Source organism: Azolla caroliniana, unplaced genomic scaffold, assembly GCF_043228905.1.
Source record: "Azolla caroliniana isolate FFs.n. ecotype wild unplaced genomic scaffold, voAzoCaro1.0.p SCAF_9, whole genome shotgun sequence".
NCBI lineage: Eukaryota > Viridiplantae > Streptophyta > Polypodiopsida > Salviniales > Salviniaceae > Azolla > Azolla caroliniana.
Genome location: NW_028230444.1, coordinates 8663360 through 8685843, shown reverse-complemented (window position 1 = coordinate 8685843; position 22484 = coordinate 8663360). Strand labels below are relative to the sequence as shown.

Here is a 22484-nt window from a genome sequence, read left to right as displayed (position 1 = left end):
CCCATGGGAGGATATGAAAAGTGTATTGAAACCTTATCTTTGGAGAGAGGAGGAGCCTCAAAAAACAGAATGCAAACCAAATTCTTTTTCACTGGGAGCCTCAAAAACAGAATGCAAGGAGAGGTTTATAAATAAAGCCTTATCCCCTCCTACCCTTAGCATTGGGTCCCTATTATAAGGGCCCATTCACACCCAAACCCAAACCCACACCCTCCCCCCTTCCCTCACATCAGAAGAGAAGAGAAAGAGAAACAGGGCAAGGAAACAGAGGATCCCAACTAAAACTAGAGAGAAACAAAACAGAGTAGAACCAACAACTCCTCTGCTCCATCCTTTGCCATGGCTTCTGCTTCGCTGAGCCACGTGGGATCCTCTTCCACCATTGTTTCCTCACAAATAAGCTCTTCATCATCATCATCATCATCATCTTCCCTGAGAATTGCCCACTTGAGGAAACCTCTTCTCCGATCATTCAATGGCCTTGCTGCCTCTTCTTCTTCTTCTTCCAACAAGAAGAGTTTCTTCTTCGGGGTGTTTGATCACCAGAATACTGTGGCGCATCATGTGAGCGCCAAGGGAAACACTCGTGGAGGCAGAGGATTGGTGGTCTGCATGGCCAAGAGGAGTGTGGGTGACCTCAAGGAAGCTGAATTGAAAGGGAAGGTTGTGTTTGTGAGAGCTGATCTGAATGTCCCCCTCGATGATAAATTCAACATCACAGATGACACTAGGATTAGGGCAGCCATCCCTACCATCCAATATCTCATTGGCAATGGTGCCAAAGTTGTCCTCACTAGCCACTTGGTATGTTTCCTCTATAAAAATTATTTATTTTTCCTTTTATTTTCTTGTTTTGCCTCCCATTTCTTGCCTTTATGCACAATAGTAGATCTAGAGATGTTTCTTGAATGGTTGCATGTGTAAATTGATCAGTTCTTACAATGTTGCTTCAATCGTTGAATTTGTAGATCAGTTAATTTGTACAATGTTGCTTCAATGGTTGCATTTGTAGATCAGTTAGTTTGTACAATGTTGCTTCAATGGTTGCATGTGTAGATCGATCAGTTCTTACAATGTTGCTCGAATTGTTGCATGTGTAGATCAGTTGGTTCTTACGATGTTGCTTCAATGGTTGCATGTGTAGATCGATTAGTTCTTACAATGTTGCTTGAATTGCATGTGTAGATTGGCTAGTTCTGGAAATGTTGCTTGAGTGATGGCATGTGTAGATCAGTCAGTTCTGACAACGTTGCTTGAATGGCTGTTTGTAGATTGGCTCATATGAATGGATTCTATTTCTTGAATAGTTATTCGTAACATTACTGCAAAACTTGAATTCTTTTCTTTAACATTGGTGCTCTAATCAATGTTTCATCTACGATCTTCTGCTTGAAATGGTTGTATCTTGAATGTAGATTAATTGGCTTTTAAGAAAAAAAATGCCATTTATTTTTTCCTTTATCCTGATGTGATTTCATGCCACAGGGACGACCAAAAGGTGTCACCGAGAAATACAGATTGACTCCATTGGTTCCTCGTCTTTCTGAACTTCTAGGCATTAAGGTGTGAAAAATCTTTAAATTTTGTACATAATTTGGTTAAGAAACTTTATCTGTGCATTAATGTGTTCTTCTAACATAGACATATTTCTTAAGACGTCCCTGATGTTCTCTTCATTCTTGCTCTTGCTTTTGTACTTTCAACATAGGTTGAGAAAGCTGATGATTCGATTGGTGAGGAGGTGGAAAAGAAAGTGGCTGCACTTAATAATGGACAAGTTTTACTCCTTGAGAATGTGAGGTTTTACAAAGAAGAAGAGAAGAATGATCCTGACCATGCCAAGAAACTTGCGTCTATTGCTGATATTTATGTCAACGATGCTTTCGGCACTGCACATAGAGCACATGCCTCAACCGAAGGTGTCACAAAGTACTTGAAACCATCTGTTGCTGGATTTCTCCTTCAAAAGGTTTAACATTTTTTAATGCTTAACTTTTTTAAATTTTTGTGGAAAGTTTACTGGAAAATCCCCGAACATTTCCTGAAATTCCTCAGAATCTTGAAACTTCTAAAAGGCTCTTCTCTTCTCTACATTTTCTCCCTAGAAATTTAAGAGAGAGAGAGAGGGAGAGAGAGGTAGATAGATTCTATTATTGTCTTCAGAGGTCAAACATGACCGATGAGACCAAAAATGAGGGTATACATGCATTGATATAAGTGTGCAAAAATGAATGGGACATGTATATATCAATGCATATGGACAAGGATGGGGAATCTCTGGAATGTGTAGGGTCGTTTTGGTAAACCTTCCTTAAATTAATGTGTCTTTATTGTGGATTAATATCCCAAATTATTGTTTTTCTCAAAACAAAAGCTATTTTATATAGGAACTGGACTACTTGGATGGTGCCGTATCCAACCCAAAACGCCCTTTTGCAGCTATTGTTGGTGGATCCAAAGTGTCCTCCAAGATCGGTGTGATTGAATCTCTATTGGAGAAGTGTGATATCTTGCTACTTGGAGGTGGAATGATATTTACTTTCTATAAAGCACAGGGTCTCTCTGTCGGCTCTTCACTTGTAGAAGAAGACAAACTCTCCCTCGCAACAACACTCATTGAGAAAGCAAAAGCTAAAGGTGTATCCCTACTACTCCCAACAGATGTTGTTATAGCTGACAAATTTGCCCCCGATGCAAACAGCAAGGTAAGTATCTTATTGATGCATACAGATGTTCACATGCACACACAGGCATGCATCCCACATGTGTTTGTATATTAGCGCAGTATGTAAATATTTTGGAGACAATGCATTTGAGACATGAATGCCTCTTTATCTTGTATTTAGTGTTATATCTCATATGATTTTACTAACTGTTTTTTGAGTTTCCATAATGGGGTGTTTATTATATCCCAGATTGTGCCTGCGTCAGCTATTCCTGATGGATGGATGGGTCTTGACATCGGTCCTGATTCTATAAAGACATTCAGTGAGGCCTTGGAGACTACACAAACGGTTATTTGGAATGGCCCGATGGGTGTCTTTGAGTTTGATAAGTTTGCCATTGGCACTGAGGTAGTCTAAACTCTAATGCGAACTTGACATCCTCGCATGTTTTTTTATACTTCAATTTTTCCGTGATATATTGAAACTTTTTAACTTGACTGAGTTTGCAAAAACACCTATGAATTATTTTAGCACTATCAAAGTTCGCAAAAACCACAAAAATGCATATGGAGAGTCTTACATGCATATGCTGCAGTTTGTTTAGTCTGAGGAAATGCATAACCTTATTTGCATGTGCAGCATTCATATAATATAAAGAAAATGGGACCCTTTATTTGATCACTCCATAAAACTGCCATGTGTAAAAGGTGTGGGGTATTTGGGGAATTCCAAAAACCACAAGTGGTATATTTTTGTTCAAAATTTCCAGATTACTAGCATTAACAAAGTTTAGGATCTAGATGAAGTGGAGCCCATGATGCATCATGTTTTGATTGTGTTACGGCACAGTCTAATGCCACACCGAATGTGTAAATATGTACAACAGGCAATTGCAAAGAAATTGGCAGATTTGAGCGGCAAAGGCGTGATAACAATCATTGGTGGTGGCGATTCTGTGGCTGCTGTAGAAAAGGTCGGAGTAGCAGATAAGATGAGCCACATCTCCACTGGAGGAGGTGCGAGTTTGGAGCTTCTCGAGGGCAGGCAATTACCTGGTGTTGCTGCACTCGATGAAGCTGTCGTTTCTATAAAGGCCTAAGAAGACTCTTTGTTTAACAAAATTCAAAGTCTCCTTCTACCTTTTTTCTTTTCCTTGTCGATCAACCAAATATTTGAAATTGCTATCTTTTCATTCATAAATTTGGAATAACATGCATTTGGTAGGGAAAACCTTTTGTGCCATCTGAGAACCTGTAACATTTTATGTGTATGGATTTATATTTTGTGCATTTTATGTATGTAATGGATTGGGTATTACTGAAGGAGAACCGACTGTCTTGTTTTCAGAAACACTTCTGTTTGGGAAATGCTTTTGTTCGATGTCATATGGAAACATGCATGTATGTATGGAAGCAATTGATGATACTGCCATTGTGTTTTTTGAAAGCTTGTCATTATCAATTGACAAATAAGCTAATTGATAACTAACTTGTAAATCCACAATCTTACTAACATGCATATATTAATGGGGTTGGAGAAGGCAAATTTGCTCTTTCATACTTATAACTTCTACAATCATCACAATGAACTAAATGCACTATCATTGACATATGTGAGGCCACACAGGCATAGGAAATGAGGTGTATGTCTTTAGTCATGTTAATTGATTATATAATAAAATCAAAGGTGAAAAATAGGCACCTTCAAAGAATCAACAAAGAAAGATCTCCAAACTCTTAAATAATAGAGAAAAAGGTTCTTTCCAAGCATAGGGTTGTGAGTTCAGAATTTTCAAAAAAGATTGATTTTACAACAGTTAAAAACACCATACTACCGTTCCACCCCAGAAAACATTTCTCAGATATACACTTGACTTCTAGACTTATTATAGGCCTCTAATGAGTGCTGATTATAGGCTGTATTTATTTTATAAAAATTTGCATTTTATTATATCCCTTGGCTAAAATTTGCATTTTATTATCTCCCTTGGCTCTAATGACATTTATGGGTTTGCTCCCATGGCTAAAATTTTATTGTAGTGTTAATTATATGGGCTCAATATTTCTAATCAAAATAATTAAAACTGTTATGACTGATATTTGAGGTCACTTATATTAGGATCTTCAATTAATCAGATTAAACTGTTGCTAAAATCTTGTGCATTTGTGTATCTAGAGGAGGTATACATTAGGTATTCAACGTTGGTTTGTCTCCTATCAAAATACCATCAAACAATCCACAGCAGCTCTGAGCATTTTATTACTCATTTACAAATTCTCATCAGCATTTAAATGATGTATTTCACCTCAACCAGAACATAAAATCAACATAATTCAAGGATCCAAGGATGACCATCAGTATAAGGGAATAATGAGCAAGAAAGGAATAAACAGGAGAAGGTACAAAGTATTTGATACTCGATAGCTTACATCATAGCTCTCTCTCGTCAACAATAAGATCGTAACGGGACCAGTTAAACTCTTTATTTCAAATGTAAAAATTCTAGAACAAATGGGTGTAGTAAACATATCAGACATTAACAATAGAACATAAAACAGTACGCTAAAAGCACAACAATCCCTGTAAACAATCCCTGTCAAAAGAGCAAAATAATATCATTATGATTGCTACAGACCAAGGTAAGTACACCAATTACATTTAACTAGTATAGAAATAACTAGTATAGCCACATTTAACTAACTACGTCAGGGACAAACCCTTCACAGTCAGTTAGCCATACAAAAATAAAAACCACCAACATATCATATTACGATTGGTACAGATCAAGTTTTAGTACAAAATCCACGTCTACCCGACTACAAATCAAAATAACTAAAAATAGTGTGCCCACATTTTACAAACCACACCAGGGACAAACCCTTTGGAGCTAGTTAACCACGAATAGATAAAATATGTTCTCCCTTGATAGCAATTTTTTACAAAGCACAAGTCAAACTGTTGAGCTTTCAGACAAGGTATTGATCGAAAAATGATACAATAACACTGTAGATTTGAGCAAGTTAGCAACCTTCTGAGCATATCGTAAGGACTAGACGTTTTAGACATTGCACAATGTTGATTGATCTTCTCTCTAAATTCAAGCCTATCTCCATCCATATATATAAGTCAAATCATGGCTTCTCAAAATGAACAAAAGATGTGAGAGAGTAACAAGCTTTGATCATTCTTTCATATTGCAAACAATCCTACAGCCTGCATAGATAACAAACTATATTATACGTATAACAAGTCCATACTGGCTACGTTATGTAGTGTTAAAATGAACATCAGAGGGAGGGGGGGAGAGAGAGAGACGCACCATGCTTCTTGTGAAGATACAATAAAGTTTAATGACAAGCTCGAGTGTTTCTGAAGCTTTCAACTGCGACAAGAGTTGGGAGCTATTTCAAAGTAATCAAAACCGAGGAGTAACCTGCACTGATTGTTGAAGACAGCATATGATGATAAAAAAGAATGATGATGATTGGTCTTCAAAATTCAGCTCCTCGATGTACAAATGCCTGCCTTGGTCCTGCTGGCTGTTTTTGCAAATTAGGCACAGTTCACAATGGCATAAACCATCATTATCTGATGGTTTTTACCCCGGAAAGCATGTCAGCCAGCAGGGGCAGGCAATGCCCAGCACCTTATTGGCGCCGGGCTTGGCCGAAACTTCCTTCAGGTTGTAAATGAGGCTGTTCATGCAATAATCAAGCAATCACAGAATGCATTGTGAGACAACAAAGACTGAGTTTACAGCGTCAAAGGAAAGAGCACATTCTATTTTGTGAGAATACATACATGTACAAAACAAAAGGCAAAGAAAAAGCCAGCGTTGTGAGAAAGCATGTAAGAGGCAAAAGTTAGGATTGATTGATTGAATCATTGAAACAGTAATCAACCAAAAAAATTGTGAGATGACATATACAAAAGGTAAGTTACAATCACATGATAGAAATTTAAAGAAAAAAAAAGGGTGTGGACTGGACTACCTGCAAAACCGATGGGGGAAATCGTTCTTGTGTGTTATTAACAAACATCATTGCAGGAGCAGGGCGTGTAAACTGTTGAGGGTGCATATAAACTCCTGAGTTGAAAGACCCCATCATAGAATCTGGGGATGTGAAATTTATACCATTAGAAGAGCTTGCCCAGGGACCTTGCATTGGTCGAGGGGGAGGAATGGCACGATGCACCGACGGTTCCACACAGATCTGTGGCCTAACACCACCTCCTAATTGCGGAAATTCTGTATTGTAATTAACCATTGGAGTATATACTGCTTGCACTCCATACGGACCTTGATTTACACCAAAACCAGGATCAAATCGCTGCACATATCTGCCAGTCTCACAAAGTTAACTAAATAGACAATAAAAATATTTCCATTCATATATATTATAGATATATAAAAACGTATGCTTGTCATTTTTCCAAACTTGCTTTAGATGCTCATTCAAAAGTGTTTTTTTTCTTGATTCGCAGATAGGAATTTGATTGAAAGATTTCCCTCAACCTGGCTCTGTCTTCTCTCTAGTCTGGGATTATCTCATGATAGATTGGAATGCTTCTGATGAATATGATTAGCCGACAATTGATTAGAGATCATATTGTTAATTACAGTGATTACTCTTCATGATAAATTATGGCTATTTAGAAATACGTCCAAATTTTCTCAATCGTTTCTCTTTCCCAATATATAGAGAGCTGACAAAGATTTAACCAAATCCTTCATCTAAAACAGTTTATGACCGAGCATACAAAAGTAATATTGACAAATGTTGAGCATGCCACTTAATCTACCAAGCAATACAACCATGCTTAGAAAATTTTCCTAGGCAAGCATACTTTTTTAAGTAGTTAAGAAATACAAGCATAACACAAAAAGGAACAAACCTGTCATAATTCCTATTATAATCTGGGTCTTTCTTGTCTTTTTCCCTGTCTCGGAATATAGCCACTCTATTACTCCCCTTGTAGCTCATGGAAGATTCCCTTTCAGACCTCCCATTGGCTAACCTATTAGGACCATTGTAAAATTCTGCAGATGACTGTTCCGTTCTCTTCTCATAGCGAAGACTAGACTCTGAGAACGAATCTAATTCTGGAACATACAATTCTTCATCGTTTCTCGCTCCAAACTCATTATTGAATATCCTAGCTCTAGCCCTGTTGTATTCCTCCTTTCTCTCCTCTACACTCTTGGCTGGATTCAATTTCGATGATGAATCCGAAGAGGAAGTGCCATCTCTATTAAATTTAGATCGGTTGGACCTTCGTTTTAACTCGAACTTCAGATTTCCAGAATGTGTTCGGTTATCATCTTCTGAAGAAAAAATAGACGGGATGTCCACGAGCTTAACTCTAGGGAATCGACTCTCTGGTGTCTTCTTTGCAATAATTCGAGTGTTATCAGGATTGCTACAATCAGCAACCAAAGATTGCAAGTTGTAATGTTGAACTACTCTATGAGCTGCAAGACGCAAATAAGATGATGGCATAGGTTGGAATTCAAGTTGTTGGGCATTAGGGTTTTGCATGAACTTCATAACTTCCTGCTCCAATCGGAGAACTGCAAGCATAAACTCAATGTTAAGTATGGAGCCAGAAGAACATTCAAGATCATTTTGTTTCAGAAAAACAATTATTTTAATATACAAAACTACATTTATTTATTGATATCTAAGACATAGAAGAGGATTCTGAGGTGCCATGATCACCGATTGCAGAAATTCTTGTTAAAGTTTCTGAAATGCAAGTAGAGAAAATCAAGGTGGAAACAGCTTTAAAAACATTTTTGAGCAAAGTATTCATTTTGTGGAACTGATTGATATAAAACATATTTATTCCAACAGAAGATATGTTTTTGTCAAATTGGACAAAACATTCAGGCCTACTTTTCGGAAAATTTTCTTTTGGTAATGGATTGATTTACCTTTTCATGCATGCTTATATATTTCTACCAGAGTTTGTTTGCTTTAGAAATATTTTTAACCGCACAGGAGTAAGAGCATCTCCAACACACCAGGATGAAGTTTATTAGCACTCACACATCATTTCCACTCTCCAATTAGCATTTATTGGAATGTATCAGGATTTTCTGCCATATATTTTAAGCGTTATTAAACTAGGTTTCCTCCCATATACTTTTGCATATTTTTACTCCTATGAATCTCTCACAAACCATGTTAGATTTTCTTCCACATATAAATACATTTCTGTCTTTCCTTCTTATGCAATTATAGAAGCAAAAAATATCAATTGATCTTTCAGAGTTTTTTGTTAGAGATTTATGCTATTCAATTTTACTGTCCCATTTAAACTTCCAGGATTTGGGTTAGGTGAAATAACTTTGCATAAATTGTGTTAAGGTTTCCATAAAGCAAATTACAGTTTCCAGGTAGCATTGACAGGTTTCTATAGAACAGATTCAGTTTCCCTGGAGTATACTAGAGTTTTCATTAGTTATTTCAGGGTTTCTTCCATATCCATATTAACCCTACACGTTCAGTTGATAAGGACATATATATGGTTTTCATCCATCTGCATAAATAATCTGACTCTTCAGGTTTCCCCCCATATCTATGTACTATTTCAGATTTTCTTGGAGTGTATTCATGTTTGCTTCCATATGAATATATGAACTCACAATTTCCTGAGTGTAATACCCCAGGGAGAACTCAATAAAACAATACACAAAAAGTAAATAACAAAAATACAGAATAAGAATTGACTGATAATACACCAACAGAACCACATTTAAGAATTTTAGAACAATAGAAAAAATTGATGTGAAAGAAAATATATCAACATATTAATACACATAAATTTATGAGCAAATTATGCCAGGTGAGAGAGAATACTTCAACAAATATATGCAAGAATTGATGCCAAAAAAAAAGAAGGAGAAATAGAATACATTGAAGAATCCACATACAAGAATTTCCAACCAAAATACAGAAAGAAAAAATGAAGAGGATTAACATGAAAGAGAATAAGAGCAAAATACAGAAAAAAGGACGTAAAATTACTGCATTTACAAATCCATATACAAAAGTCTACACACAAAATTAAAAACACTAAGCAAACAATCGAAGTTTAAGAATTTCTTAGAGAAAATATTGAGAAAGAATTATGGACAAAAATTAAACACACTAAAGAACCCTCCATGTTCAAACACTTCTTAGAAAAAATAACAAGAAAGAAGTGAAAACCAATCACTTACAAGAACTTACAAGAAGAAAAACAGAAAAGAACAATGAAAATGATCAAATAGCATATCAACATTCAAGGAATAGTTGAATAAAAATACAGAATAAATTAATTGAATGACAATACTTTATAAGCACATACAAGAATTTATTACCAAGAATGAAGTAGGAAAAGATGGAAGATTTAGCATTACTAGAAAAACATCTTAAAGTCCATATACGTAATCAAAGATTACATCAAAGGCATTTGTATTGAAATGAGTTTATAATATACCTATATCTAGACAATGCATGAATTTCTTGGGAAAAAAAATCAATTACAAGAATAAATAAGCACATATCAATATCCACATCCATAAACAAGAATATAATTGAAAATTTTAGCATCCAGACGAATACATCAATATATGCATTCTTATACAAGAATATATTGACATATCCATATTCATAAACAATAATTTATCAGATGATTTTGCCATTTGCAAGTATCCATTGACATATACATATCTATGGAAAAGTAATAATGGGAACATTTTAGCATTTACAAGAAACATCAACATAAGCATATCCATAAACAAGAGTTTACAGGAATATAATGGCATATCCATAGGCAAATTTTGCATTTGCAAAAATACATCACGACACATCCACATCCATAATAATACCGCATAATCAACATAATCCGACGGTCATTCATTGACAAGCTTAGCAACAGCAAGAATACACCGTTGTGATCCATATATGATAACTTGTTGGAAACGAAGACAGAAACGACTAGATATTTAAGAGACTTACTTGTTAACCTGTCTTTGCCTTGAAGAGCTTCTCGCAAGAATCCATCAACGTCTTCAGCGGAATCTGATGCGGACAAACTATAAACAGACGAAGATGAAGAGGAAACCGAGGAAGACAAAGAAGATACAAAAGGAGCAGCAGAAAGAGCAGAGGCGGAAGCGGAAGCGGAAGCGGAAGCAGAAGCAGACGTAGTAGAAACAGAAGAAGAGATCTGATAATGGAGATCTGTTGCCGAGAGAAGTTTCTTCATACTGGCCTCTAAATCCACCATTTCCCACGATTCAGGAGCTCTGTCCGAATCCATGGCTTCAGAGGCCATATGTCAAGAAGGAATCGAATCAAAGTTTTCCCATGATCGGTTGACGATCTATGCAGAGAAAAAGCAGGAGAGAGAGAGAGAGAGAGAGAGAGAGAGAGAGAGAGAGAGAGAGAGGTAGAAAGATTCACGAAGACGCCAAACTATTTTCTTGCAGAAAAAGGCAAACCTTTTTTAAGAAGACGATGATGAAGATGATGAAACACAGAGAGACAGAAAATTTCAAGGAGAAGAATAACTGTTCGGTTGCAGGGAAGAATACCTTTAGAAGAAGTGGGAGGGAGGGGGAGAGAGAGATTCAAGAAGACACCAAAGGTATTTGCTTGCAGAGAGAAAGAAGGGACTCTGTTGCAGAAGAAGAAGAAGAAGAAGAAGAAGAAAACGAAGGAGAAGAAGACGAGAGATAAGAAGGGAGAAAGGATTCAAGAAGCCATAGCTTATGGCTTGACGACAGACAGACAGACAGACAGACAGAAAGAGAGAGGAGGGGGGGCTTCTCTCTCCTTTTTTGTTCTCTTTTCTTTTCTTTTGGTTTTTCGGGTTCTCTTTCTGCTGCTAACGTTTGTGTGTGTGTGTGTGTGTGTGTGTGAGAGAGAGAGAGAGAGAGAGAGAGAGAGAGAAAGAAAGAGAGAGAGAGAGAGAAGACGAAGAAGAAGAAGAAGAAGAAAAGACCCTCACGAAATTTCTCCCTGTTGAATAGACGCCTCCTAACAGCCGTCCGATCAAAATCCCCAACCCCCCTCCTCCACCGTCCGATCGATAGGGCCCTCCGCGCTTATCTTTACTCGCCCTCCCATCTCAGCCGTCCATCCATCTCCCTCCGGCTGATCTTCCGACACGTGTCTCTCGCACGTGCGTCTCCTCTCCACCATGGAAATTACATCACAACCCGTGTACTGTATTTGAGTGTGTGTGTGTGTGTGTGGGGTAAGGTCCGTAAGCACATGACACATTATACACAAGAGCATCAAGGGCCCGTGATTAGCCGGCTATCTGTTCAACTAACTAGCCTTCTCGTAATGGCGGTGCTTGGCCTACTCGGCTTCATGCCGGGATGACTTACTTGCCCACTCAAGCCTCTCCAATCCAATAATAGTAAGTAGCTTGAGAGACACTGAATCTGGCAGCTAGAAAATCGGGCACATTAGTATCCCACCTTCATCCTATGCAATTCTGCTAACTCCACCGTATCTATGTTGAGTCGTATGAAAAATGCTTGCGCTTTTTGTGGAATTGCAGTGACAAGATTTTGTGGTTGAATGTAATGGTCTATCAAACTCCACCATATCATATTGAATTGCACGAAAAAATTAATGCTTGCACATATGGAATTGTAATGACAAGATGGTGGTTGATTCTAATGGTCGGATACTTTTGGTTCATTGTTGGGTGACATAAAGCAAAATTAGAAATGGGCAACCAGATAGCTCAATCTCCATCATTCATGTAGTTGCACTTGACACGCAAAATTGACAGACAAAATTATGTTTGAAAGGTAAGGTCAAATAAAGTTGACTAGTTATTAAATAGAATGGGAAACGTTCAATTAACATAATAAACACATAGAGCCCAACAAACTAATAGTGTCACAATGTGAATGTTTCTTAACCTAGTTACTTTCAAAATATTGCTTAATATGTTCAAGACTCGTAAATGGAACGATGTTATTTTGACCTTTTTTTTTCTTCTTGACTTATGAACAAATTCATGACAATTTGTGATCGATGATCTTCTATTAGTGTGAAAACAATTTTCACCAAATTGTTTGTACACTTTGGAAGTGTCAAGATGGCTCTTGCTTTTTGTCCCATCATGATTCCCAATCTTTTCCAATGTAAAGGGGTAACCTTACAGACCAATTCCATGGCTAATTTTAATGGGTTAAGGGTAGAATGATTCGAAAACTAGTTATTTTAGGAATTGGGACACACACCCATAAAAACCTATGACACGTGGGAATATGTGGCGATCTAGGAGAATCGTGTGTTTGGCTATAGAAAGGGAATTGCCTATCCCCTTTATTACAACATCTTGGGAATTTGTTGGAGACTCCGTTGGTGAGGCTAAATGCACTTCTTCGGATCCATTATTCAAATACCAAGTTGTAACATAAGACAATATGCAATGATATATATATGGGAGACCAATGGTGTTTTATGTTTGTTTAATGTCCTTCACTTGAGGGTGTCAATGTTGTTAAGCAACCTTAATCCATTCTTCTCCATAACCTCTTATTCTTTTGCTGGTCATTAATTAAATCCACAATGTTATGCCATCACAATCTCTCGCCCACATGTTCCATTCTTCACAACCATCCACAAATATCGCCTATAATAAAAACCTTGATGGATTGAACGAGAATGGTACAAAAGTCATCCCTACCAACAAACACATCGAGATTATGACGATCAAATAATGGTTGTCTGGTGAGTTGTATGTCCCATATGCATCATACACTTATCAAAACTATGAGCAAATCAAGCTCCTTAGTGAAATGACTACATGATAAATATGATACTAGTCAACAAACTTGGCATAAACATAACAAATCCATGATTGATAGATCATTACTTCGCACCTCCATGACACATTGTGTGACATTAGAAATGAACTTCTATTTATACATCGTCGCGGTATCCCGCGGGTACATGTCGGACTGGGCGGGACCACGGGGGTCTTGGACCAAGAAGTCAGAAAGGGACCAACTGCTTGTAGTGATTAATCGGCTCGATTGCCAAAGATGCACACAAAGCACACAGGCTCATAAAACTTAGATAAATACGTGAGGTAGATGGAAACAGAAATGAGAATGTGGACTCAACACAGAGGGAAGAACCGGGTACAACAAAAACGAAATGGATTAATGAGTAGAGAAATACAACCGGTCACGGTCGACGAGAGAGCTTCAAGCTCTACACATGCACACACACCGGACTGATGAGCCTCTGGTCAGGAGCACACGGGCTTCCTACGCGAGCAGAGGCCTCACCAACACCTAACGAATACAACCGGTCACGGTCGATGAGAGAGCTTCGAGCTCTACACATGCACACACACGGGACCGATCAACCTCTGGTCGGGAGCACACAGGCTTCCTACGGGAGTAGAAGCCTCACCAACACCTAACGAATACACAGATTAGAAAACCGAAACCCGCAGAGCTCAATCCGATAGCGCTTCCCCCTCCAAAACGACCCCCCCAACACAGTTTCAAACCTCCCCTTTTATAGCACAAGGGGAGGCTGTTACATCACACATAAAGACAATCGTTTTCTGTCAAGGATTCTCCGTTCGATCCTCTCTCATCATATTCCTCTCTTTTTGTGGGACATTAAAGTACCTATTAACTACCCTACCTAGTACTTATAAATACTTTATATTTACATTCTTTGTTTATATATGTTGAGAGATCAAGCTCAACTAGAGTTAGGTATTTAGTCAACCATGTAACTTCGTAGTTACCTAGATAGAATCTAGTTAGAAGTGTTGACTATAACACCTTAAATAGGACCGTGTACTTAAGTGGGATATTCCAAATCCTCCACTCCTAAGTACATTTAATATAGGACTTACACTTTTGTACTTATATTATTCTCACACATGTGCACCCTTGCACATGAAATCTATATATACCTCATTGTAGGTATTTTTGTATTTTGATGATGATGTTTTATAATATACACTCTAGTTTATCATCCCCCATCTTGTGTTGTTCATAAGTGTTAACTTCCTCTCTCTCTCTCTCTCTTCCTCTCACACACATACACACACATATCACTTAATCTTCTATGCTTAACTTAATCACATAATTAGGTACTAATTAACCCTTAATTACTTACCTAATTCCCAACAATATACAAAGACACTTCCCGTGTGCATTCGTGCACACCCCGTTCACACGCGGTTGGTTCACTTTTCTCCTCGTTGCCGGAATTCCCCACGACATCCACCCCCATCAAACCGCACATCCTTCGGTATGTGCCAAATAGTGAGTTAGTGGGGATTCTAGTCCGGTTCTTACTCTTCCTCGTCCGATCCGCCGTCGACCACGTCCTCCTCCGGCTCCCCATTTTTGTCGTTGTCCTCGTCCTCCACCTCCGGTTCCAGTTCCAACTCGTGCCACTTCTTGAAGTCCTTTACCCGTTTGCCTGCGATCGGCACATATATCCTCGTTCTGCTGAGCTCTACAAGGTGGTAGGTCGCATTGTCGTTGGCGCTTGTCACAACATACGGGCCGAACCACCGTCTCGCGAACTTCCGTGTCGACCAGTGCTGGTTATCCAGGCTGTTATCGTAGACCATCACCCAATCGCCTTCTTCGATCTTCTTTGGTTGCAATCAGTGTGTTTGGTCGAATTGACCTTTGTTCTTCTGCCTTGCTTCCTGCAACTTCGCCCTTGCTCATTCCACGTCCTCTGGTTGCCTCTCAAGTTGCTGAATCCGCGCAGTAAGCAACTCCTCCTAACTCATCTCTCTCGACCAATTGACTGCCGCTCTACAAAGTGGTAGACTGCATTGTCGTTGGCACTCGTCACCACATACAACCTGAACCACCGTCTCACGAACTTCTATGTCGACTGGTGCTGGTTATCCAGACTGTTGTCATAGACCAACACCCAATCGCGTTCTTCGATCTTCATCGGTCGCAGTTAGTGCATATGGTCGAATTGACCTTTGTTCTTCTGCCTTGCTTCCTGCAACTTCACCCTTGCTCATTCCATGTCCTCCGGTCACTTCTCATGTTGCCGAATCCGCGCAGTAAGCAACTCCTCCCGACTCATCTCTCTCGATCAATTGACCGCCGTCCATGATGTGATCGTTCGTTCCACCGCCATGATTGGCTTTGGTCTGAACATGAGTTTGGCTGGTATGTACCCGGTTATCGAACTATGCGTAGTTTGGTCGTCCCATAGCGCATAAGGTAGAAGTCACGACTAGTTCTCGACCCGTCCGTCGCATGCTCTCACAATCTCCTTCACAATCGGCCCATGCCTGCACTCGATCTTCCCGTTCGCTTTCGGATTATATGCCGTAATGAGGGAGAGCTTGACCCCTAGTCGGTCGAACAAATCCTCAGCTTCGTGCGTGTCCAGCTCCCCTCGGTCGGCCATGATCTTTCCTACACACCCGTACTGGCAAATCGCATCCTTGATCAAGAACCGACATATGACCGCAATCGTCTTGTTCGTCAAAACGCGGCCTTCCACTTGGTTTGTTAGATCCTCCCTTGCAAGCACCAAGTATCTCATATGTCCTACCCCCATCGGCATCGTTACTAAGTTGACCATCCACTTGAAGTGAATGGCCGACAGGTAGGTTGGGTGCAGCTCGTCGCAGTGCCAGATTCCAGAATGCACTTGGTAGCTCTCACATGTCGTCATGATGGGGTGCACATCCTTGTACATTCCCGACCGCCATTACCTCTCCTTCAACTTTTCGAATGGAGCCCATACGCCTCGATGTCCGGACCAAGGACTCTCGTGGAATTCTGTCATAAGTATTGACTTGTCCTCCCCGTGTCACCACCTGGAGGGGTGTACCGTTTCGCCTTTTCGGGTGCCGCCATAATTTTCCGTCCTTTAGGAAGAATTTGTATGCCTTCTTCCGGATCCGACTCATTTCCTCCCTTGTCCATGACGCGTTCGCAGTCATCATCCTTAGGAACTTCCTGATGAGCAGCCACTCCCCTTCGTAGTCGTCCTCGCTGAACTCGTGCAAGGTCGGAGTGCTTTGCTCGTTTGCCGAAAATCAAGTCGACTCGAAGAAGTCGACTCTGACTTCCTCATCTTCTAACACCATGTCGTCTTCTTCGTGGAACCATGTTCTCGATAACATGTCGACCATGGCGTTGTTCTTCTTGGAGATGTGTTGTATCTTCGGATTAAGGGACTTAATGTACGCGATCCACCTGAGCATCGATAGGTCAGGAGTCATGCATCCAGAAACCATATCGAGAATCGGTAGGCAGTTTGTCTCGATAATAATCTCCGTGCTAATCAAATAATCTTTGTCAGCCTTCGCTGCCGAAAAGATACCCCATAGTTCTCGCGTGACTTGGGTGTATCCTCGATGTTGCTCACTCAGTACTTTCGCGCCGAATTCAATGGTGAATTGCATTCCACTTTCGTCTTCCTGATTGATCACCCACCCGATTCTGGTTGGACTCGTGTCCACTGTAACGAAAATCGGGGACTCCTTCTCGTATACTGCCTTTTGGAGAGCCAGTGCCACCATTAGCATTCCCTTTAACATTCGTACCGCCTTCGAGTGCTCTTCTCCCCACTCAAACTTCTGTCCCTTTTTCAGCAAGCCATAGAGTGACTCGACAATATGTGCGTAGTGGGGAATCCAGATGTGGTAGAATGCACATGCCCCTAAGAATCGATGAACCTCGGTGGTCAACCTACATACCTCCTTCATCGCCAAGATGGCCTCGACCTTAGTTGGAGACAGTTTCCGACTGTATGACCCGCATAGGTGTCTGACTACCAAGATCTCTGATTGTCTGAACACTGACTTGTCTCTCGAGAAGGTAAGACGTGCACCTTCAAGCCTCTCTAGTATCCTTTCCTAGTCAGAGATGTTGTCTAACACGAAGTTCCGGCATCCGTCCTCCCCGACTGACTCGTCCTTTACGTCCTCCGGACACAACTTTATCGGGATGTCACCCAAGAATGGCATGGTGATGTCAGGAATGCAATCCGTCATCCCCTTGTTCATCACATTCACCATGTGTGCCATTGAATTCGTCCCTCCTGTGGTAAGGTACACATCTGAACTAAGACAAGAGGGGTCCACATCGTCGTGATGTCCCTACTTTCGACGGCTAGTTGGAACTGGTTGTACCCTGAGTATAGATCGCCGATTGAGTAGATCGACCTTTTGGCGAAGGCCTCTGTGAACTCGTCGATGGTCGGCCTGACCCCTGCATTTCGAATGGTCACTTTGTTGACCGGTTGCAGGTCCTTTATAAAGCATAGTGCGCCATTCTTCTTTGGCACTGTAAACCACCAATTTGAATATGGGGCGCTTGACGGTTCGAGGATCCCCATGTCGATCTTCTCCTTGAGCAACTCCATCAACTTTGGGATGTGAGCTCTCGGTACCGGAATTGGCATCAAGTTCCACGGTACATGCAGTACCGTGATGATCACCATCGGTTCGACGCACCCGATTTCCTTCGGTGAGAATGTGAAAGTCTTTCTGTGGCTCTCAATCATTCTCTGAAACCGGTGCTCCTCCTCCGGTAGTAGGAAACCACCCCCACCGATCTTCAACTTTCATAGCGTTTCGTAGGTGAACCGGTGCCCTATGCTGTTCGGACCTCGCAAACTCGGGTTGGTCGCGACCCCTTTCTTCATCTGCTCCCAGTTGTCCTCCGGTAAGGGTGTCGCGACTGGCCTCACCTTCCGGTCCACATTCTAGTACTTCGTGTTGACTTGAGTGGTCCGACCCGACCTGATCATCCTTCCGAATTCCACTATAATCTCGAATATTTTGACCGAATTGATCGGAATTGTCCGATCTTCGCTTTGATCTCCCTCGATCTCCCCAAGGGTGTCGTCGAACGAAACCGCCTCCATGGTGCCATTAATATTTGTATATAATAGATGGAAAACTTAAAAGTATTTGTTTTAAAAAAATAAATAATAACATAATAACAAATAATAAATAAAAGATTCATTAATTCCCCACTATGATAACAAAGAGACTTTCACATTAAAAATGGGATATTTAACTTCACATTGAAAAGTAGACTTACACAAAATAAATTTTTTTTATAATAAATGGAAAACTTAAAAGTATTTGTTTTAAAAAAATAAATAATAACATAATAATAAATAATAAACAATAAACAATAAATAATAAATAATAAATAAAAGGTTCATTAATTCCCCAATTTTTACTCTCCCACAAAAGTTGATATTTTAATCTGTCATTAAAAGGGGACCTCACACTAATAATAGTTTAATAATAGATATAAAACTTAAATGTATTTGTTTTTTTTAATAAAGCAAATAAATAAAAATATGTAAATAAATAAAATAAATAAAATGTTTCCACAAAATTTCATATTTTTATCTCACATTAAAAAGGGAACCTCACACTAATAATATTTCTATAATAGATATAAAACTTAAATGTATTTGTTTTAATTTTTAATAAAAACAAAAACTAAATAAAAATATGTAAATAAATAAAATAAAATAAAAAAATAAAATAAATAAAAGGTTTTCAGAAAATTTCATATTTTTATCTCACATTAAAAAGGGGACCTAACACTAAAAATATTCGTATAATAGATGAAAAAATTAAAAATATTTGTTTTATTTTTAATAAAATAATAAATAAAAGGTTCATTAATTCCCTATTCTTTACTTTTTTACTCTCTTGACATTAAAAAGGGAACCTCAGAATAATAATATTTTTATATAGTAGATGTAAAAATATTTGTTTTTTTAATTAATAAATAAACAAATGGTTCTGTAATATTCTTGGGGTAATTTTGTATTCTTGAATATTACGAATATTACGGATGTCGAATAACACAAATATCATGCATGGGTCAATCTATGAGTACATGTGTAGGGATTCTTCTGGTTGTTCAGACTACAATGGCCCCACGCCTTGATAGTCCTCTTCAAAAACCCTCTCGGCCTTCGCTGGCGAGAGAGTCCCGATTCCAGTCATGGTTCGGTTGGATTGTCAGGAATTGGACGGAGTGCTGAACCGTTATCCATCACCTTTGTCTCCATATGGGCTGTCGTGATGTATAGTTCACCGAGTATGATCGGGTGCGAGGACGTCTCCTGCATGAAGAAGTGTTGGTCGATCTCGACATCACCGACCTTGACCCTGTCATTCAGGCACGCCCCGTGAAGCTCCTCCATCGTGCGGGTCGCCGCACATACCTTCCACCCGTGCTTCGTATTGATTGGCCATTTTCCCTTCTTGTAGAAATCCATGGACGTCAAGTTGATCTCTGATCCATGGTTGATCAATGCCACAACCGGCTCCTTCACATCTCCGATCCGGATTGGTGTGTCCGTGTTGCTCTTGCCCAATGAGGCCGCATGTAGTGGCTATTGGCATACTCTTCCTCTGTCACCACCTCATTGATATGCGTCACCTTGACCTCAACTGGCTTCTCGTTTTCAAGATCCGTCGAGAGCCGCTTTCTCTTTACGAGGTTGATGATGGAGTCGTTGAACTCTTTCTTCGTTATGCCCAACACCTCTCATAATGAGAGTTCCACCCGATTGTCAAGGATCCGTTCCTCTAAGACCCTCCATAGGTCTGTCAACTTTTCTATTTCCGAGCTCCGTTGGAATCTCGGGAACTTCCCCTTTTCGTTCTTTTGTCAGTCAGCCGAACTAGCATCATTCTTTCTTGGCCCTCCTCAGGTGTCATACCGATTCGACACACTAGCCCCTCCTGCCTTCCCGACTCGCTTGTCCTCCACCAGAACTTCGTAGGCATGCGGCTTCCACGAAGCCGGTTTTCTCTTCTACTGGGTCGTCCCATCCGGTGACCTCTCAGACCTGCCTCTCCGCGTGGTCCACCTCTTCTTTATTTTGCTTCTTCCCGGAGAAGCCTTCGAGCACTATCGGCCGGAATCCGACATCGCCTCCGGAGTTGACACTCTTCTCACCCTCGACTTGAATGCTAGTCGACGCCGAGTAGTGAATACCCTCAACATGTCGGGCTGCGGCTTCCTCCATCAGTCTCTTCATTCCCCCTCGACCGGTGTTCATCTCTAGGGGCTTTCGGGTTTCGCTCGCGTGTACCCACCCATTCCATAGGTACATGACATTGTTACTTAGCGCCTCGTCAAAATCAACATAGTCTCTCCGAATGTGGCCGAAGCCGTCGCACCACATGCAATGTGGGTCAGTGGGTGGACGCTAGTTGCATGATTGTCCTTCACCATCCCTCAGGGCTTGAGTGATCTAAAGATCGCGCACCATCTTCATGAGCTCCTATAGAGACGCACCTCCCGATGAGCCGCCGACCACGTTGCCTAGAGTCGGGCCCGACTTGAGTCTTCTCCTTGTTTCGTCTGATAGAGTCGGCACTGTTGGGAACGCGACTGTCTAGTGTGGAACAAATCAACACTCTTCTCTAAAGAAGATCATAAACAGATAGATTCAAGGTAGATTGATGGCAACAAAGACAGAGAACAATGAGCCACTTAGAACACAAGAGAGAGAGACGTTGGGCACAAGATGAACTATATTTTCAACAACAACAAAACTAGGTTACAAAGTGTAAAGAATCAAGAGATGGATTCTTGTGAAGCGGAATAGGTGTGAACTATGTGTGTGTATGAGAGAGAGAGAGAGTGAGAGAGAGAGACAAGTAGTAAGACACAGAGTATATGCAAGGTAGATTGTATTAACAAAGGAAAAAGACTCAACACTATACAAGGTGGGAGGAGGGTGCTTTATATAGTCACCCTCTCTCTTCATTAACTACAAGACTCATGGAGCATGGGGAATGTGAAAGCTCATAACTTATGTGTCATAGAATATGATTCTATGACTCATACTAAATGCTAGAATACAAAGTGGTGACATAGTGGTGACTCTTGACCGTTGGAGTGTCTATTCACTCTCAAGGTGAGTTCACACACTAGACCAAGTTGAGCTTGATTCTCAACACGCCCCCTCAAGCTCAAGTCGGGTCGGTTTCAGACGGTATCTAAAATACGCTTCGACTCGCGTTCCGGAGTCCGCGTCGACTCGCGTCGATTCACATTTATGCGGAGTTGCGGAATCCGTGCTCCAGCTTGCGTTGTGCGTAGTTGCAAAGTCTGTGCTTCGGCTTGCGTCTTTCTTCGCGGCTTTGCGCGGTAGATCGGCTCTTTGCGGCTTCGTTGCGTGGTTGCATAGTCCACGCGTTCTTGCGTAGTGTGTGCGGCTTGCGGAATCCACACGTTATTGCGTAATGTCTTCAGTACTCCCCCTCAAGCTTGGCAGGTCAGGGATCGTCAATCCGAGATCGGTCATGAATTGCCATAGCTTGTCGGTTCCTAAGGCTTTAGTGAAGATGTCGGCCGTTTGAAGATTTGTGCTAATGTGTTGTAGGTCGACATTGTCAGCTAGAACGCGCTCTCGGATTTAGTGATAGTGCACTTCGATGTGCTTTGTCTGTGTGTGGAACACCGGGTTCCGAGCCAGATAGATACTGCTCATGTTGTCGTAGTAAAGGGAAGTTGGATCCTTGATGGGTACGCCCAGATCCTTCAAAATCCTCTTGAGCCATACGGCTTCACACGCAGCTACGGCTGCGCCCCTGTATTCCACCTCCGTACTCAAAAGAGCGACGATAGGCTGCTTCTTGCTACTCCAGGATATTGCTCCGCTGCCGAGGGAGAAAACAAATACGGAGGTTGATCTTCTATCGGCTTTGTAGCTGGCCCAATCGGCATCGGTGTACCCCTCGAGTCGTATTGGCATCGCGGTCTTGTAGAGGATGCCACAATCCATTGTGCCG

General features: G+C 40.6%; 2 protein-coding genes across 2 annotated transcripts; one reads left to right on the top strand and one right to left on the bottom strand.

The window, feature by feature from the left end:
• The first annotated feature begins 239 nt into the window (after positions 1-239).
• LOC147860105 (phosphoglycerate kinase 3, cytosolic-like) lies at positions 240-4016 on the top strand. Its single transcript, XM_087324451.1, has 6 exons — positions 240-804; positions 1486-1563; positions 1709-1969; positions 2388-2705; positions 2916-3074; positions 3553-4016. Exons 1-6 carry the CDS (start codon positions 340-342, stop codon positions 3763-3765), a joined length of 1494 nt encoding a protein of 497 aa, XP_087180577.1. The 5' UTR covers positions 240-339; the 3' UTR covers positions 3766-4016.
• Positions 4017-5333: 1317 nt separating this feature from the next.
• On the bottom strand, positions 5334-11467 carry LOC147860104 (uncharacterized). The gene is made up of 5 exons (XM_087324452.1): positions 10673-11467; positions 7563-8238; positions 6659-7007; positions 5986-6361; positions 5334-5879 (listed from the first exon to the last, which is right to left on the bottom strand). The coding sequence occupies exons 1-4, from the start codon at positions 10989-10991 to the stop codon at positions 6314-6316; spliced, it is 1392 nt and encodes a 463-aa protein (XP_087180578.1). The 5' UTR covers positions 10992-11467; the 3' UTR covers positions 5334-5879; positions 5986-6313.
• Between the last annotated feature and the right edge of the window lie 11017 nt (positions 11468-22484).